The sequence below is a fragment of the Pseudopodoces humilis genome, chromosome 18 (assembly GCF_049639895.1).
Source record: "Pseudopodoces humilis isolate 2021_Gansu_Grassland_sample_001 chromosome 18, ASM4963989v1, whole genome shotgun sequence".
Taxonomy (NCBI): domain Eukaryota; kingdom Metazoa; phylum Chordata; class Aves; order Passeriformes; family Paridae; genus Pseudopodoces; species Pseudopodoces humilis.
In genome coordinates, this window is record NC_142217.1 from 10,909,679 (window position 1) to 10,927,680 (window position 18,002).

General features: G+C 45.9%; 1 protein-coding gene across 1 annotated transcript in view; it reads left to right on the forward strand.

Moving 5' to 3' along the window:
• POLR3E (RNA polymerase III subunit E) overlaps positions 1–17,578 on the forward strand; it is a 28,606-nt gene extending 11,028 nt beyond the window's left edge. Inside the window, exons 11-21 of the mRNA XM_005522949.3 lie at positions 594–638; positions 721–812; positions 1,537–1,657; positions 3,183–3,264; positions 5,477–5,536; positions 6,488–6,645; positions 6,932–6,996; positions 8,469–8,965; positions 13,430–13,507; positions 14,328–14,453; positions 16,732–17,578. Of these exons, the coding sequence (XP_005523006.1) occupies positions 594–638; positions 721–812; positions 1,537–1,657; positions 3,183–3,264; positions 5,477–5,536; positions 6,488–6,645; positions 6,932–6,996; positions 8,469–8,965; positions 13,430–13,507; positions 14,328–14,453; positions 16,732–16,788 (1,381 nt within the window). The 3' untranslated portion in view covers positions 16,789–17,578. The remainder of the gene's footprint in view (positions 1–593; positions 639–720; positions 813–1,536; positions 1,658–3,182; positions 3,265–5,476; positions 5,537–6,487; positions 6,646–6,931; positions 6,997–8,468; positions 8,966–13,429; positions 13,508–14,327; positions 14,454–16,731) is intronic.
• The last annotated feature ends 424 nt before the right edge of the window (positions 17,579–18,002 follow it).

Consider the following 18,002-nt stretch of genomic DNA (forward strand, 5'->3'; position numbering starts at 1 on the left):
CTGAAACTACTTGAAAGATGTGTCTGTTTCTTGGTGACTGCAACTCTACAGAAGCCTCCCATAATGCAGTCAGTGCTTCCCTGTTATCTGGGACAGCCATGGCCCAAGTGATAGTGAAGTGGAAGAGTCTGGCTCTGGTTAATGGTTGTGGGCATGTTTTTCTTAACATTTAACATCAGTAAATCAGTGGAAAGTGTTCTGAAGAGTCTTTTGGATCTGATTCTTTCTCACAGACACTGGTAATTGCATAGGTGGGACAGAAATTTTGCTTTTTGCTGGCCTGATTTTCTCTGTTTGTGGGGTTTTGCATGACCCTGCTGATGGCTGATAGAGCACCTGTGTTTTATGTATTTCCTTGTGCAGATCCTCTGTTTGGGCACCTCTGCTGTACAAAAGAGCTGGGATTGATTGCATACTCTGTCTTTGGGCAGATGAATGTCAGTAGCTTTTACTAGTTCTGAGGAGATGGGAGTGGAAGGGAGAGTTCTTTTCAGGCTGATGTTTGTTTTGTAGCAGGTTTACTCTGAGAAATTACTTAAATCTGCCAAGTCCCAAGACAAGCATTTTAAATAATGTGTTTTCTTTTCTTCTAGTGAATATTTAATGATGCTGATGCCTCCAAGCGTAGAGGAAGAGAAGTAAGTGTTTGTACATAATGCAAAGTCCACAGGAGCTGAATTCTCTTTTTCATGGGCTGAAAATCTGTTTGTTTATCTGCAGTAACAAACCAATGGCTCCAAGCAACGTGCTTTCTATGGCCCAGCTGAGAACTTTACCCCTTGCTGATCAGATCAAGATCCTGATGAAGAACGGTTTGTAGCTTTTGTAATACATTTGCGCTTCACTTTGTGACTTCTGGTTGCCTCAGCTAAGGTGCCTTCCCCAGTATCACTAGTTCTGTCACCCTATCAGACAGACTGGCTGTCTGATTCCCTGAAGAATCTAAATCCCAAGCCTTTCCCTAAAAAGAGCAGTGACAGCTGATCTGACTGTTGATACACTTGCCATCAGTTTACTCTTAGAAAAATTTCTAATTTGATTATAGCTTTCTGGATACACTTATTTCAGCAAGTATCTCCTGAAATGTGGAGTCTGAGCACATACAGCCTGCACTTTGGCGTTTTCTGGGAAGTTTTTAACCATACACACTTCATGAGTGTCACATAGGAATTTTATTTTGTCTCGTCAAGATTACTCTCTGATAAGAGCAAATCCTGAGGATTTTGGCTCAGGACTGTCCTGCCTTGTCAGGTGCCTCTGCTTACAGATATTGCCAAAGGTATATATATATATTGTTTTCTTTTTAATTATTGCTTTATTAATACCTTAATTAGTGACCATTCAGCCAATCGATTCTGCTGCAACACTGGCAGACACTTTCAGAACAGGTGATGCTTACAGCACAGGAGCGTAAAACCGACTAAAACTAAGGCTTTCTTTCTTTCTTTCCCCAAGATAACCCTTTGCCCGCGCACACCCTGAATCCCCGTTCCTGGGCGTGCGAGTGGCCTCTGTGACGCTGTGTTTGCCTTGCAGTGAAGGTGATGCCGTTCGCCAACCTGCTGAGTCTGCTGGGCTCGGGCACCGACCCCACGGCCGTGCTGCGCTGCGTGCAGCAGGTGGCGCTGCTGGTCCAGGGAAACTGGGTGGTGAAGAGGTACGGCCCGCCTTTGTCCCCGGCACCGCTCCGGGACAGCCCCGGCACCGCGGGCTCCGTGTGCCCACCCTCGCGGCCCAAAACATCCCAGCTCCCAGCTCTGCAAACCTTTGGCTTTGGGTTGTCTGCGTCTCGGTGCAGTCAGCTATTCCACCTCCAAGGGCTGCTGTGAAAGGATAATGCCTTAGTACCTGTCCCAAGTGGGATTATGGCTGAGCAGTGATGTAATCTGTGTTTGCATCTGAGTTATGACAGGTTTTTGATCTGCACTCACGTTCTTTTGTGAGACAGCTGTTCTGAGTTCTTACAGAGATTAGCATCAAATAGAAACACAGAAAATTAAACCAATGTCAGCTATAGTATTTCTTAGCAAAATTTGGTCCTGTAAGGATCTCTGTGCAGTCCTGTTGCTGTTCATCAGTGGATGTTGCAGTCAGCTGAAAACTACCCTCTAGAAGGCATTACTCCATAAATGAAGCATGGGGGTACTGAGTGTACCACATGAATTGGAGTTTGTATCATCTTCCTGTTTATTAGGTTAGAGCATCCTGTTGGGAATTGAAGTCTAAAATGCAGTATGATTTTTTTTTCATCTGGGTGGAGCCCTGCCTGCAGAGATTTACAGTCTGTGGAATAGCTGTGTTAAGATGAGTGGTATCAGCTGCCAGTCCAAGTGTGCCAGCAGGATGTTTCAGCTATTGTGGTACAGGCCTGTATTAACAATGTGACCAGCTTTTACAGCAACCCTGCTGTCCCTTCAGCTGTTACAGGAGGAAGCTGGGAGCATGTTAAAAGACAATATATTAGCATTCAGATTGTTCTTAGGTTATAACTGATTCTTTGCTGCCAGTCTGGGAAGGATGTGTGGATCTGTAGTGGATGGGGTGCTTGGGCACAGAGCAGCACACATCAGAGCTTTGAACAGAGTGGGGACCCATTTCTTTGGCCTGGGTAGGATCAAGATCATGAACCTGAGTTGCTGTGGGGCTTTGGAGAGCCTGGTAACACATGTCATCAGCTGGCCCTGCAAGCAAACAAGGTCACAGAGTAATGTTGGTCTTGAGGCTGTTGGTTCGAGTATGGAATTTTGTAATATTGTTCTGTTAAACTCTTGATTGCTGGGAAGGCAATAAAAAGCCCTCTTGCCTGTACATCAGCATTTTGCCTAAATGCTGCCTTCAAGGCTGCATATCAGGTTAGCCTAAGCACTTCTTAGGATCATTCTGGTCTTGTTTACACTGATCCAAGGGAGGGTAGGCTTTGCAAGAACAAAGCAGAGCTTGTAGCTGTGTTGCACACACCTGCTTGCCAAAAGGCTGTGCTTTGCTGGTCTAAGCCTTTCTGTCCTAGTGTAATTGCAGTGGTGTAATTACACCAATTTTAATGCCTTTAATGAAAAGCATGCTTTGGATAAAGGTATAATTTAACTGCAGAACAGGGAGGGCATGTTTGTTATGTTAATCTTCACTAATGCCATTTTTCTGCAGTACCTAGTAACTAATTTCTCTTCCTTTTTAATTAACAGTGATGTTCTCTACCCGAAAGATACTTCTAGTCCCCATAGTGGAGTTCCTGCAGAAGTACTCTGTAGAGGGAGAGATTTTGTTGTAAGTATAAAAGTGTCTGTTGCTTTTAAAGGAAAGCACAGGTGAAGCTTGCCCAGGACACCACAGCATTGCAAAACTCTTCTGCTCTACTGCAGTGAAGTGCTTCCTCCAAGGAAGTTGTTTGTGCTTTAATCCTGAAGGTGTTGTTTCAAGTCTGCCGTGGGAGTGTTGGTGTAGGCTCACATTGTGTCTGGCAGGTTCAGATCATCTGTCATTAGCAGCATTCTTCCTTTTCTCACACATGCTGTAGAGCACTATCACATTGCCCCCACAATGTGGGGCTTGCAGAACAGCCAGGACTGGATAATGAAGTGCTTGTTTCTCCAGCTCTATTTTCATGGGCTCAGGACTGAGGGCTCAGGAGGGCAGTGTGGGTAAGACTTGTGCTCCCTGAGCATGCACTGTTGATCTTTAAAAAGGACTTTATTCCCTAGGGCTGCTAATCAGTGAAAGGACTTTGTTCCCAGCCACCTTTTGTGAGCAGAGGCTGCACATGGACGTTGAAATGAATACGGGTCTTGTAAACACACACATAAGCACAGCAAAAAGGAACAACCTCTGCATTGTGTTTATTTTCACTAGCCATAGAAAGAATTAAGTTCCTAAGTGGTTTCTAAGTTCATAATCAGTTTATGGCTCCTGCCCCACCAGAGCAAATCTGATGAGTGCACAGTTCTCATTTTGTTTTAGTTAGACCTGACTGTTTTTGCAGAGTTTGTTCATGAAGTTTAGGTCTAAACAGTAGAATACTGTGCAAGAGACTTTAAGAGTATTACAGTAATACTGTAAGATCAAATTGATGGTGATTGAAACTGACTTTTCCTTGTCTCTTGATGTCTGCCCAAGACACTGCCATATGGAGACCTGGATTCAGGTGTGACCCAGTGACATAAGTGTTTAGGACACAGCAGATTAGTTGACACGTCATGTGTAAAGTTCAGGGACCAGAATTATTATGCTCAATAAAGTAAGTGATACGATTTTAATATTTAAGATGAAAAGATACATTATTTTCATTTGAATTATGTCAAATATACCTTCCATGAGGAATGCATCTGTGTTGATCTTAAAGGCAAATAATTTGCTGATTAATACCACAAGAAGCAAGAAGTTAAAATGTTAGAAAGAATCAATATTTCTGGCTTTCAGACAAAGAGAAATATCTGGTTTTAAGACTCAGAAATAGTATGTAATGCTGTATTGCATCTGTGGAGAAAATGTGTTCTAGCTTAAAAAGTGAACTTTATTTCCCTGGATATATTTGTGTAAAGTAATTAATAAGTTCAAAAAACATTTATGGATTTTTTTGGGCTTTAAAATAGAAATGCCCTGTGCCCTAAAGTGAGTGGATTGGGTTTGTGTGTTTGTGGGCAGAGTGAAGCTGAACAGAAGAGAAGGAGGCATTGACGACGTCATAGGGCAGGAAGAAATTGTCAGTAATGAGATTTTGGATTCTTAACAACATTATTAGTACACACAGACTAAAGGAGGCTGTAGCTTATTTAAATGGAGACAGGAAGAAATGAAAGGTTGTGTTCAGGCAGTGTTCTGCCCAAGTCCTGTCAGCCTGCCCTCAGCAGCTGCCTCTCAGGATTTGGACCTCAGGAGCTGCTGTGCAGAGCACGAGGCTGTCCCCTACCTGGGGACAAGTGTGTGATGACAGGACATCTTGGCATCACTGTAAGTGACTGTGATGAGGGTGGAAGAAGGGAACAGGCACATTGTAGGGGCTCTGTGCTGCTGAAGGGTAGCAGTCACCAGCCTCCAGAGACCCCTGTGCAGGAGTGCATGGAGAGTATCTCTAGGCTGATGACGAGGTATGTGAGAAGCTGAGCCTCAGGTGTGATTTCTGGGGTCTCAGCATCACTGCAGTAGTTTTGTGTTGTTTTTGGTTTTGGTTTTTGGGGTTTATTTTGAGACTTAATGCAGTTTGAGTTCAAGAGATTCCTCATCACTTTTGTAGTCATAGGTTTGCCAAGGCACATCATGGAATCTCAAAGCTTTTGCTCCTGTGTTCATGGCTGTTTGAGGACAGAAGGAGCCAGAAAATGCTTTTCCTCCAGCTGTCTGAGAATCACTTACTTCTACATTCTTGAAAGGAACAGGGGTTCTATTTTTGTGGTAACATCATTGAACAGGGTCATTGCTACAACTTCAGTAAAACCACTGCTACATGCAGTTATTAGGTTTTCCTCTTTTGTTCCCTTCCTAGATGTGGAAGTTCACACAGGACCGCTGGGTTGTGAGAAAGGAAGTAGCAGCAGTTACAAAAGTGAGTGGATTCCTTTTCTTCCTAAATCCAAAGGCGGTGATAAGTTAGCCAAATGCTGCTGGGCATTGCGTGGGTGTAGGTAATGGATGCTGCTGCAAGCCTTTGCTCTCATAGTACCTGCTTTGCTCTCCATTTGGAAGGTATAGATAATACTCTGTCTAAAGAAAAACATTCTGAGCAGCTCTCACAAGTTTCCACAACTCCAAGACTGGCCTTGTAGCTGAGCCTTGAGCTGAGCTGGAATGTATCGTGTCCTCTCTTGTGTTTCGGTAGAAAGCTGGGCACAATTTCAATTGAGCTGACTTAAGATGCTTACACAGCCCACAGTAGCTGCTCTGCATTGGGTGTCTTAAGAGCAACTCTTCTGTTGGCATTTGCCAGTTACAATATTGAGTAAAAGCTTCAAAGCAACTCAAGCAACTGAATATTCTGTTAAAAGTGGCAAATGAATGAGAAACATTAAGTCAAAATGACAAAACCCAAATTCTTTAAAATGCACTAAAATGATAAAACATGAGTCAGTTTATGCACAGAACATCTATTTTTGGAATGTAAGAACCAGTGCTGCATAAAAGCTGGGTATGTGTAGGTGCAGCATGTCTGGCCTGCAGCTCTGAAATGAGATTAACATTGTAGAATATGCTTCTCTTCCCCATAGAGCCTTTTCATCTCAGTTTGGAAACTCCCTTTTCTTTGCAAAATATGCCGTGAGGAATTTGACTCTGGGGTGATTAATCACCACTGCTCTCTGAAGTCCTGGGCTTTTAGCTGTGTGTGAAAGTGTTAGTGCTGCAGAGCAGGATGAGTATCTCTGACTTAGCTGGGTGTGTGCCCACAGAGGTGCTCCATATACACCAAATCAGCCCAGCTCTCCTGTCTCATGCATAATGTTCATTGCTGTATCTGTCCTATATAAACTGACTTCCATGTTATTTATTCTTTTTCTTTTAGCTTTGCCCAGAAGATGTGAAAGACTTCCTAGAGCACATGTCTGTGGCAAGAATAAACAAAGGTTGGGAGTTCATGCTTCCTTACGATGAAGATTTTGTTAAGAAGCATCCAGATATCGTTCAGAGGCAACAGATGCTGTGGATGGGCATTCAGGCCAAGTAAATAGTTAACTGTATTTTGGGGAATAAGCTAAAAGCAAAGAACTGTTTAGTACAAAGGTTCTGTAGACACTGATAGATGATCTGATCTGTATTGCCTCCAAGTTTCTCCCTCACAGTGCCCAGGCAGTGATGTGGTGGGGGGTGTTACTGCATCACTCAAGTCATTCTTGGTTCTTGGCTCCCTGGAGAGATGGAATGTTCTAGCTAATGGCTAAAGCTGGCATGGGTGCATGCAGCTATAACAACTGAAACTGTCCTGGAATACTCTCTCTTTATCTTTCAGGTTAGAAAAGGTCTATAATCTCTTAAAGGAGCACTTGACACCAAAGAAACAAGAGGCACAATCAGGTAAATGGAATTCTGCTTGGGCCATGTTGAAGCACTTGCATGTATTCATCCACCCATCCATATTCCTGAGTGATGTTTTGGAGTTTCTCTCTGGTTTTGAATGGAGACTGGTCTTGTTTAATGTCTTTTCTCTCTTACTGTTTCCTTTGGAATATTTAAGACAGATCTAAAATGTACTGTACTAATGTCACTGAAGTTGAGGTGACACCACCTACTGTGGCATCCTTGTAGCAGAGCCAGGAGGAGTTTGTAGCCCTGGGGACTCACTGTTTGATGCTGTAAAATCAGCTGGTTCTCTTATCCACTTGCTCATTTAAGGCAGCTTGTGGGGTGTAATCAGCTCCTGAAGGGAGGACAGACAGCCAGTGCACAAATAACTCTCACCTCTCAATTTAATGTTACTGCAACTTAATGTGAATGAAGTGATTTTTTATTTCCCTGATTTGCACTGGGCTCTCTGGTGTGGTTGAGGGCCAAGCAATTACTGGAGAATATAATGGCAGAGGCTGTAAGGTGTGAAGCTGTCTCTTTTTGACATCCTTCTCCACTATGGGTGCCAGTGAGATTATTAAAGTAGCTGCTCTAAAATCCTAAAAGATTGTGAAAACCTTTCCAGATTTTGAACTGAATTTTGAGATTCCAGAGTTTGAACTGGACATTTGGCTCCAGTGCAGTTGAGGAGTGTAAGCAGAACTGACAAAGGAGCATATGAATCCATTTCAAGACCCTGTGTCTGATGTGCTCGGAAGGATTAGGTGTTGGGTTATTTGGAGAGGATTAGTGAGCCTAACAGCAGAGAAGGTAACAGCTGGGCATGCCTTTGCCTCAGACACTGCAGTCCTTGCTTTGGCAAGGGCTGGATTCCTCTGCTGCCAACGCACGCCTTCCTTTCACCTTTGGATGGCTGGGTGTGGAGAGGGCAAGAAGTGCAGGATTCCATGGGAAAGAACTCCTTCCTGTCCCTTTCTCCCCATTACTGGGTAATATCTGAGCAGAGGGTCTCAGCCTCTCATGCTGCAAGGGGTTCAGATTCACTGTTAACCCTTCCACACTCCCCTGTACCTGGTGACATCCTGGTGCTGCGTCTGGCAGGGGCTACACCAGGCCCCACCACCCACTAGAGAATCTAAAAGACAAAAAGAAGAGTTGTTGGACAAACAAGTATTTGGGTCACAAGCAGAGATGTATTAGCAGTCTGTATCCTGGTTTCCTGAACTGTGGAAAAGGCCCTGGTGATGAACAAACACACTTTGCTTCAGATTCCTTGACTGGAACACCCTTCCCCAAGCATTTGGCTTTAGAAAAGCAAACACACACTGCCCTCAAAAAAACAGCAAAACCCCCCAAAACGAATGTAAAATCTAATCAACAGACTGGGTTTATGCCTTAGATTTCATAAGCAGAAGATGTTTCCTGGTTTTATTTCACTATGAGCCCTGCTGAGATTTATGGTATCTTTTGTTTCTTACCAGCTCATCCGTTGCTGGTTTCTGGGGAGCAAAGGGTCAACATGGCTAAAGCAAAAGTCAAGCAGAACTATGGGCAGCTGGAGAAGGAGTTCCAGAAGCAGAAGGCAGAGATGAAATCAAACGACGCCTCTGCCAAGACGGATGTTCCAAATATCCACATTAAAGAGGAGCCTGTGAGTGTGGAGGAGCCCATGGATACCTCAGCCCACGAGGGCCTGAACAACGGCCTGGTCAATGGCCTGCACCCAGCCCAGGGCTCCACAGAGCCTGTGAATGGCCACCTGCCCGGGGGCTGCATCGACAGGGTCGCCCAGGAACTGAAGGCCTTTGTGTCGTCAACATTTAAGAAACAATTTGTACTCACCCTGAGTGAGCTTAAACGGTTATTTAACCTTCACTTAGCCAGTCTGCCTCCAGGACATACCTTGTTCAGTGGCATTTCAGACAAAATGTTACAGGACATGGTGTTGGACACTGGCTGCAAACAGATTTTGGTGCCTGTAAGTACAGTTTTCCCTTGGTGTGCTTTGGGGGAGGGCTGTGGTGGGGGGGAGTTAAACATCTGAGATGTGAAAAATTTGTGCCCTGTGCTGGTGGACCAGAAGGATAGATGTGCTCAGAGAAACTGTCCAATATTTGACATGTTGAAGCTGCTGGAATTATGTCTGGGGTCCTGCTTCTGGTAGGCTCTGCACTCTGCCCTCTCTGCCTTGTTGTCCTTGGGGTTCAGTTTCCACATCCAGGGTGTTGGGCCACAGTAATTTGCTGTCCCAACTTGCTCCTGTTAACATGATCTAAAGCAGTCCCAGATTCCCAGCAGCTTTCCTGGAATTGCACAAGCTTCTTCCCTCGGGGACAGGGACCCAGCTGGGAGAGGAAAGATGACATCGACTGCCTGGGAGCAGCAGGATACACCCAGCAGAGCCTCTGGGAAGTGACAAAGCCCACCTGCAGCAGGTTTCCTTGGCCACTCTGTTTCCTCCTAGACTGTGCAGAGGTGCCTGTTTCTGTCTGTATGGAAATGATGTGTGTGATTGCGTGAGACAGAGCAGGGCTGTGAGACAGTGGATTGCTTAGGAGAGCAAAGGGAATCTGGCATCATGGGAAAGAGCCTAAAAGGAAATTAATTTGACAAGACATCTGGCACTGCTGATTGGGTTACAACCAGAAGGAGCTTGGGAGCAGATGCCTTTGGGGAGAGAGGAGAAGGAACATCTGAACTGCTCAAAAGAGCAGGAAGCTGGAGGGCTGGGAGAGCCTGGAGCTTGGGAGCTGCTGGGGGGCAGCAGGAACGTGTTCAGTCGTGTGCAAAGTACACATTGTGGCACCTGGGAACTGAGTAACAGCCTGGAAATGTCACTAGGGAGAGCACCAATTGTGGTGCTTTCTCTCCTGGCAGTTTCTAAGTCCTGGGGTGGTGCTTGCCTGGAGCTGTCTCATTGCTGGCCAGGCTCTCCCCTGCACCTGGTGTAATGTGTGCCTCTGCCATGCTGATGGTAAACAGCTGAAGTTGTTCCTGCTCTGTTATTTGGGCTTGTGTACTTTGGAAATTTGGGGATCTCGGGAATGTACACAAGAAATGAAAGTGAGATAGTTTGTCTTTTTGAAAAGTAAAATAAATTCCTGCTGAAGAGAGGTGGCCAGGAACTTCCTTCTGTGTGGAGAACCCTGTCACAGGAGACCTGCAGAGGTGCAGAAGTGCTCCCTGGAATGTCTCTTGAGGAGGCTGTTGCAGGTTTTAGTTCTGCTGACTCAGAATTTTCTGCAATACTTGAGCTCTTGTGTATGAGCCTGTACTGCTGTCAGCAATATAAATCATTGCCCCTGAGCTTCCCCTGATGCTCTGTGCAGATGGCAAAGGTGCTGGGGCTGGGTTTACTCTTTTCATGGGCTCAGACACTTTGGTGTTTCTTGATTGTTCCCCTGGCCAATTTTATCAGAACCCAACAAGGGCGCCTGAGCTTGGGGAAGGCCTGGAGGGTTATTCAGTGTGGGATTTCATAGTTACTCACTAGTTTTCTGTAATTAGAAGTGCTTTGGTGATAAAAATCAATGATCTGAGGTAATTAAAATGATGTTCTGTGGGGGTGAAGACAGTCTTTGCTTGAGTACTTACCTATTACAGGAAACATGTGGCTGAAAATGGCAATTGAAACCTTACCAGGGGAATGCAGGATCTATTACAGAGCTGACCAACAGCACCCAGGGTATGAGATAAACAGTGTTTGTGGGGAGCGAGGAGAGGCCACCCCAGCTGCAGCTGAGGCCATGGGGATACCTGCAGGGTGCTGTGCTTGCTGTGCTTCGTAGCCTCATCAAGCAGGAGGGAAAAACACAGGTCAGGAAAGAGCAAATCCTGGGCTGGTGCCATGGGAGAGGGTAAGGAGGGGACAGACAGAGGAGAGGAGCCCTGGGCAGGCAGGACTCAGTGCCTGTGCCTTGAGCTGTGCAGGCTGAGCTGCTTTCCCACCCCATGGGAAGTGTCTGTGCAGGACTCTGGCTCCTGAGGATCTACACCCATTTCCTGCAGACTGGGGGTGACTGGCTCCTGCCGTGGCTCCCTTCCCATGGACCGTGGAGTGGCAAGGTTCTGCCCAAAACTGGAGGATATTTTTGAGGCCTCAGGAAATGATGTAACTGTTGTGTGCATCCTGCCTGGCTGGGCTGACAGAGGGGAATGCAGCCCTGCGCTCACAGAGAGCCCTGCAGGCTGGTACCAGTGCCAGGCCCCCTGAGAGGTGAGATCAACAGTTTACCTTTAGGCTTACTCCAGCTGATAAGTTTTTTTCTGGCACACTCAGCCCCTTCCATCTGGTTTAGCTGTAATGTGAGGCTGCCTGGCAGTGGCTCAGTGCTTGAATGAGGCACTTCCCAGAGCCAAGGGCTCCTCCCTGAGAGGTTCCATTTGAACGTGGCAGCCCTGGGACCTGGGGCAGCAGTGAGTTCATCTCCCAGGAGCCCTGCCCTTGCTCCAGGGATTTAGAGCAGGAAGGGGCACAGGACAAATATTTTAAAAAGGATTTTAAGGTAGCAGAGAGCTGTATCACAGTGAGGCTGGGGAGATCAAGGTGACATAAACCAGCAAAGGGACAGCAGATGGCAAGGCAGTGAGGCTGTTTGGGCTGTGTGTGTCTGAAGAATCCCTGATGGCATTTCCCACTTTGTGGCCAGGCTGTGTGACAGGAGCAAGCAAGCAGGGAGCACTTGGCAGCAGTGTTTGCAGCAGTTTGCAGAGGAAGACTGGCTGGGAGGAGGAGATTCTGTGCAGTTTTCTTCCCAACTAAGTATTGTGTTTGTTTGGAAGCCGTTTACTCACAGAATGGCTGGATAAACACAGCTGTTTTTCAGCCCTGTGGCTGAGGCAGGAGGAGTTTGCACTCTGGGGTTGTGCTGGCTCACTTTGTCAAGCCCAGCAGGTTGTGCCTGGGTGTTCCCAGTGCCCTGCTGCACTTTGCCATTCCTGCTACAGCTGTTGTGTGGAAGGAAGCGGGAGTATTTGATTTTATCTCTGCTGAAAACCTACAAGAGAGATTATTCCTCAAAAGCAAGTGTCCTTATGGGAGGAGAATTATGTCAGGTGCTGTGAGCCTAGTCAGCCTGAATCCTGGCTCTAAACCAAGTGTAAAACCTTGTTATATTCCAGACATTTGGACTAACCTGAAAATCAAAGCAGCTAAACCCACTAGGCAGCTCCCACTGGACAAAACCCTTCCCCTTTGCAATAAGATCAGAGGCAGAACATGAAAGGAAATGCTGATCTTTTCACTCTGCGATTCTGGCTGGTGTGAGGGAGGCTGGGAAGAAAGGTTTGGTTTGTACCAGCAGCCAGGATTGAGGGATGCTGGAACAATTGGGACTGGCTTGTTAGCTTTTCATAGATGATTGATTTAGGTCAGCTGGGCTGTTAGCAAGGAATAAATCGTTAGTGACAGACAGGAAGAGACATGTCAGGAGTGAAGGCATATTCCAGCAGTGCTCATTAGTCACTGCTCCAAGGGGAAATGTTAAGGTATTTTATTTTCTTAGGGAGGGAGGCAGTTGTGCTCCTTCCTATATGCAGGGGTGTGAGGCTTCTGTCTCAGAAAAATGAATGTGTTTCTCTAGCTTGGCACACAGGGGAAAAACAGAACAGGCAAAACCACTGTCGCCTTTGGAGCCTGGATTGAGCAAATACCTGGTTCACTATCTGTCAGTGTTTGGTCTTCTGGAGTCCTGTAGTCTGCCCCAAAACAGAGATGGCAATACTGCAGAAGCACCTGCTTGTCAGTAATGCTGATTTGAGATTAGTGAAGCAGATAAGTGCAGGATGGAGTCTGAATCTATTAAACCTGCCACTGTAAAGGTAAAAACCTCCAGAAGGACCCTGCAGTACACTTGGTGCTCTCAGCTGAGTACTGTTCTGGATGGTCTAGAAACAAACACTGCTGACACAGGAAAAATCTACAGATATCTTGCCATGGCATACCATCAAAGTCCAAGCCCTGGGATTATTCTGGTACATGGTGGTCATCTCTCCACCAGTGGGAAGCTGTCCCTATGCACAGTTCATGGGATTCCAGTGTCCAGCAGTTCCCTCGAAAGCCCAGCTGTGGTTGGTGTGTGACAGATGTGGCACCAGTGCCCTGTGCAGGTTGTCCCACCCTGACCAGAGCCATCAGTCAAACCTGGGCACATGGAGACACACCTCAGGGTGCCATGGTGCTCATCCCATTCCCTGGGTCACAGGTGTGACACAGACCATGTCAGTGGGGCTGTGAGAAGGTGCTGAGCAAACACAGGGCTGCCAGAGCCAAGGCACCCCTTCCAGTGTGGGGTGGGACAGCAGTTGGCTTGTTCCAGCAGTTATTATTCCATGGCAGCCAGGGTTTTGATTCAGTAATGGGTGTCCAGGGATACAGTATCATGGAATCATTAAACAGAACTCATTAAATAGCTGGTTATTTTTAACAGCCTCTTGTTCTCAGTTTCCTCCACAGACTGCTGCCTCACCAGATGAACTAAAGGTCTATGCACTTTGGGAAGCTGGTGACACTTACGATCAGGTAAAGATAAAATAATTGACATTCCCCACTATATTTTTATTGAGCATTTGGCACTGTTTGCATTCATGTTTCTGGAAGTAATACAGCAGATAGTTTTTCTCTATTGGTGTTTTCAACACCAACCTGTTTCCAGCTTTGAAAGCAAGCTCATAACATATTGGTAATCATGTCAGTAAGCAGCTCAGTGGCTATTTCTGGACCTGTGAGAAGAAAGGATTCTCCAGTGCAGGCCTCAGACCACAATCCAGTCCAAGGTTTTTTTTCCTTTTGATGGTAATGCAACATTAACCAGAGATTAGCAGGTGTATCTGTTTATACTTAAGATTAGGAAATGTTTACCTCACATGTGAGCATCTGCTGAATTTTAACTGCTGTCGTAGTAAACGAGGTGAAAGGGAAGATGCCTAAACACCTGTGGATGGGCAGTGCAGTTCCTAGCTCCATAAACTGAATACATTTTTATGGGAAAGAGGCAAGCACCAGCCAACCTCTTGCCTGAAGTGAACTCCCATGGAAGCATTTAAGAGGAATACATTGCAACACCTTCTTCAGTGTGTTTTTGTACCTTTGGGGGTGCTCCAGGTCACAGGAAAGGTGCAGGTGTGGCCACAGGGTCTGGAGAGACCCCTGTAGAGCCCTGTAGAGGAGGATAAGGCACTGCTGGAGAGCGGGAATATATGGGATGGTTTCAGGATTATGAAGCAAGACTCCTCTGATGTAGTTCAGGGAATGTTTTGTACAGACTAAGGCACGTGCAGTTTTGATACAAAAGATAGGAATGATTGTTCTCTGTGTACTTACAATACATTTGCTTTCAAAGCATCGCCAAGTTTTGCTTGAAATCTTTTCGAAGAACTACCGAGTGCGCAGGAATGTCATCCAGAACCAGCTGAGTCAGGAGTGTGGGGAGGATCTAAACAAGCAGGAGGTGGATAGAGTGTTAAAGGTAAGCTGCTGTTCACTTTGGGTTGATGATGGTTGAATTAGTACATGAGTTTTAATGCTTGATTTGAGCAAAGGATTATATTTTACCTTGAACTGATAAATGATAAAGATGATAGAACAGTTGTTGGAATATGGACAAAGCCTGTGTTTCAGCTTTTTTTCTTAAAAATGCACTTGTCTCATTCTATCTTCTTTCCCCCCCAAGGAGCAATGGCTCACACATTATTTTGTATTATTGCAACAAATCTCTCCGTCATCTTGGAGCAGCAGAGAATAGAGTGTAGTAAATGTGATACTTGAGTTATTTTTAAATAATGCAGAATTAAACATTAAAGAGGTGGAAGGGCTCTGCCCACTGCTCTGAGTTACCAACTGTCTGCTGCTGGTTAGTGCTGAAGAGCACAAGTGCCACATGTTCAGAAGGAAGTACATTTTATTCTCTAGCGAGATATGCAGCTTTGCACAGAGCAAAACCCTGGCCAAAACCAGCAGGCAGAGTAGTAGTTTACACATCTCATTGTGAATGTTTATTTGAATCCTTTCATCTCTCTTTGAAGAGGCACCATTTACTTGCTCAAGGAGTTTAAGGTATAAAGTATAGACCACACAAGCCATGGCTTTAAAAGAGATGCAGGATGGCCAAGCCGAAAGTTGCCAACTAATGTAATACTTTAATCATTGTGGCTGGGCCTTTGCTCACTGTCACCCACTTCAATAAGACAAATGCTTAAGTACTTTATTACATTGTGATCTGCAAATGAATAATAGCATCTTTGAAGAACTACAGATCTGTTGCTGTGATAATAAACAAACTGGTCTTGCTTGAAAGAACCTGGTCGACTTACCAGTAAAGTAAGCTCAGACATTTCTGCCTGCTAGACAGTATTTCCTTTGGCTCCCTGTGCTGGGGGATTTGTCAGCATGAGCTCAAGTATCAGCTCTCCTGGAACAGCTAGACAATGTACTGGCATTAGTTTTTCATGATGCTGTTGCTGTTTAACAGATAACCTATTTCTAGAAAAAATACTTGCCCCTAAGTCATCAGGCATTGTTTTTATGTAAGTCACTAAGTCACTGGGTGGCCAGCCTTGTGTTGTGGCAGGCTTTATTGCCTTGAATACATTTGTCACAGGAGTAGGGGAAATTACCTTTGTTTCTGAAATAAAATTTAGAAGTCTGATTTAATGAAATGGGAAGATTCTCTGACTTCTTTAAGCCACAAGAGATTGGATTCCACTTCGAGTGAAATTGGATTTGTTGACTTCTATTTCCCCATCTGCCTGTGCTCATTTTTATACACAGAGGAACAGACTCATAGGGTTTGTATTTTTGCATTTGCAGATCAGTCTGCAAACCCTCTTTCTAACCTCTGGGTTTGTTTTTGTTACGGATGAGCCCCAAAACTTCAGAAACAAAGATACATTTAAGCTCCACAGCCTCAGTTCTGCAGTACTACTTTAGCCTGTGTTGAATTACCTAAGAGGGAGGTCGGAGCAAAAGAAAGGGAAGCCGTTAGCTCAGAACTCGAGACTTTGTGCTCACCTAATAGAAACAAGGAAATGAGCCCCAAGACAACCCAATTCCTGTGCTCCATTGCTGAGGTGCTCTCCTGCCATAAGCATAGCATATGTGTGGTCACAACAGGGCTCTGAAGTTTGAGACTTGATTATCATAGAAAGGGTTTCTTAAAAGGCTTCAGATCCAGTGACTGCCCTCACCCTCCTGCTCTGTCCCACTGCTCCCCCCACAGTCTCTTCCCCTGAGATTCAGCCCCTCTTTACCCCTCCAGCTCTCACACATCCTTGCCTTCCTCATCTGCCTTCTGCATGAGCCCCAAGTTCTCCCCCAGGAGCCACAGCTATTCCTCACTACCTTGGCATCGTTTGTCCTTTGTGGCTCTCAGCCTTCCCCCCACCATGTGTCCCCTCCATTGAAGCCATCTGTCCTTCAGGGTGGGGATGCCCTGTGCCCTGGGTTCATGTTTTCTCCTTGCACTGGAGAAGGGCTTGTTACCGATCATGCTTATTATCCCAGAGCCAGCCAGTTGTTCCCATGGCTTTATGGACTTTAGAATCATAGAATCTTCAATGTTGGAAGAGACCTTTGAGATCACCTAGTCCAACCCTCAACGCAGCAGTAGCACTGTAACCACGAAACATCACCCAGCACCAGATCCAGACACCCCCTAAATGCCTGTAGGGATGGTGCCTCCACCATGTCCCTGGGCAGCCCCTTCCAGGGCCCGAGCAGTCCAACAGAGCCTTTCCCTGTCTCCCCAGGACTGTTGTGTCAGCTACGGTGGAATGTGGTATCTTAAGGGGACGGTGCAGTCCTGACAGCGGTGGCAGCGGTGTCAGGCGATCTCGGGGACGCAAGAGGAACCCACAGCAGGCAGCACAGCCGGAGCAATGCCGTGGCCTTGGCAGCCAGGCCGGGATCTGAGCTGCTCTGGGGCACGTGGGCATCGCGGGCAGCCACTGACATCCCAACACCCAGAGTTCGCATGGCCTCCGAGGCACAGGAGCCGCCGGGAAGGCACCACGGGACCCTGTCTACAGCTTGATTATCTGGGATTTCTAATGTATTGCAATTCTCCTTCTGTTTCGTTATGAAAAAATAAAACCATATAGTGACACAGACATGATGGAAAATCATGGTCTAAAACTTTATTTTGTAAGTAATGCCAATAAATTAAATTTGTTTACAAACATCCCAGTTTTTGTTAAATCCCTGGATGCTCATACTTTAGTGTGAGCATTGTCATAGCCCTTGCAGCCCTCTTCAGAGAGAGCAGGTAGTCATGTTCATGGGAATGTCAGGCCTGGGCGGGGGGAACAAAATCACTGTCTGTGAACTCTGTACTACATAACCATTGTTCTCACCTGTTGTCTGTGAAATGAGTTATTTGGAGAAGTACCTACATCTGAAACATGGGGAACAACCACTGGATTTCTTCTGCTGGTGTGGGGTTGGTTTGAGGGACTTTGTGCATTGCTGTATGTGACAGAGCAAGGTAAGTAGCTGAGGGCACCCTCTGGAAGGCATCCAGCTGTAGTTACCACACGGTAACCATGTAAAACCTCTATTTTGTGTAATTTTTAAATAAAATTTTATCTCAAAGGTCAATTCTACCCCACCTTGTATTTGTCCAAGAAGAAACAGAAGCTGCATCTGCTCTTTTTACATCCTGAAGGCTTGGGAAGGAAAGACAGAGGCAGAGAGCGAAGTGCAGTGCAGTCCCTGAGCTCCCTGGGGCTGTGCAGCAGCAGGGACAGGGACCCAGCCCTGGTGGCTCATCTTGAACTGGCCTTACCTGCACGAGTGTCTGCTGTGGGCACTGCACAGCACGGTCACTGCTGCTCCTATTCTCTGCTGCAGCTTCCATCACATGAGAAGCTCAAGGGGATTCTATTGATTTCATCTGCTTATGCTCAGAAAAGGCTGAGTTGAGTTGTTGACCAAAATAAGAAGATTAAGGTAGTTAATCCAGATAAGATTGGCTAAGAATATTGTTACCGTGCTTATGGCATTTCACATTTTGGTGGAAAAT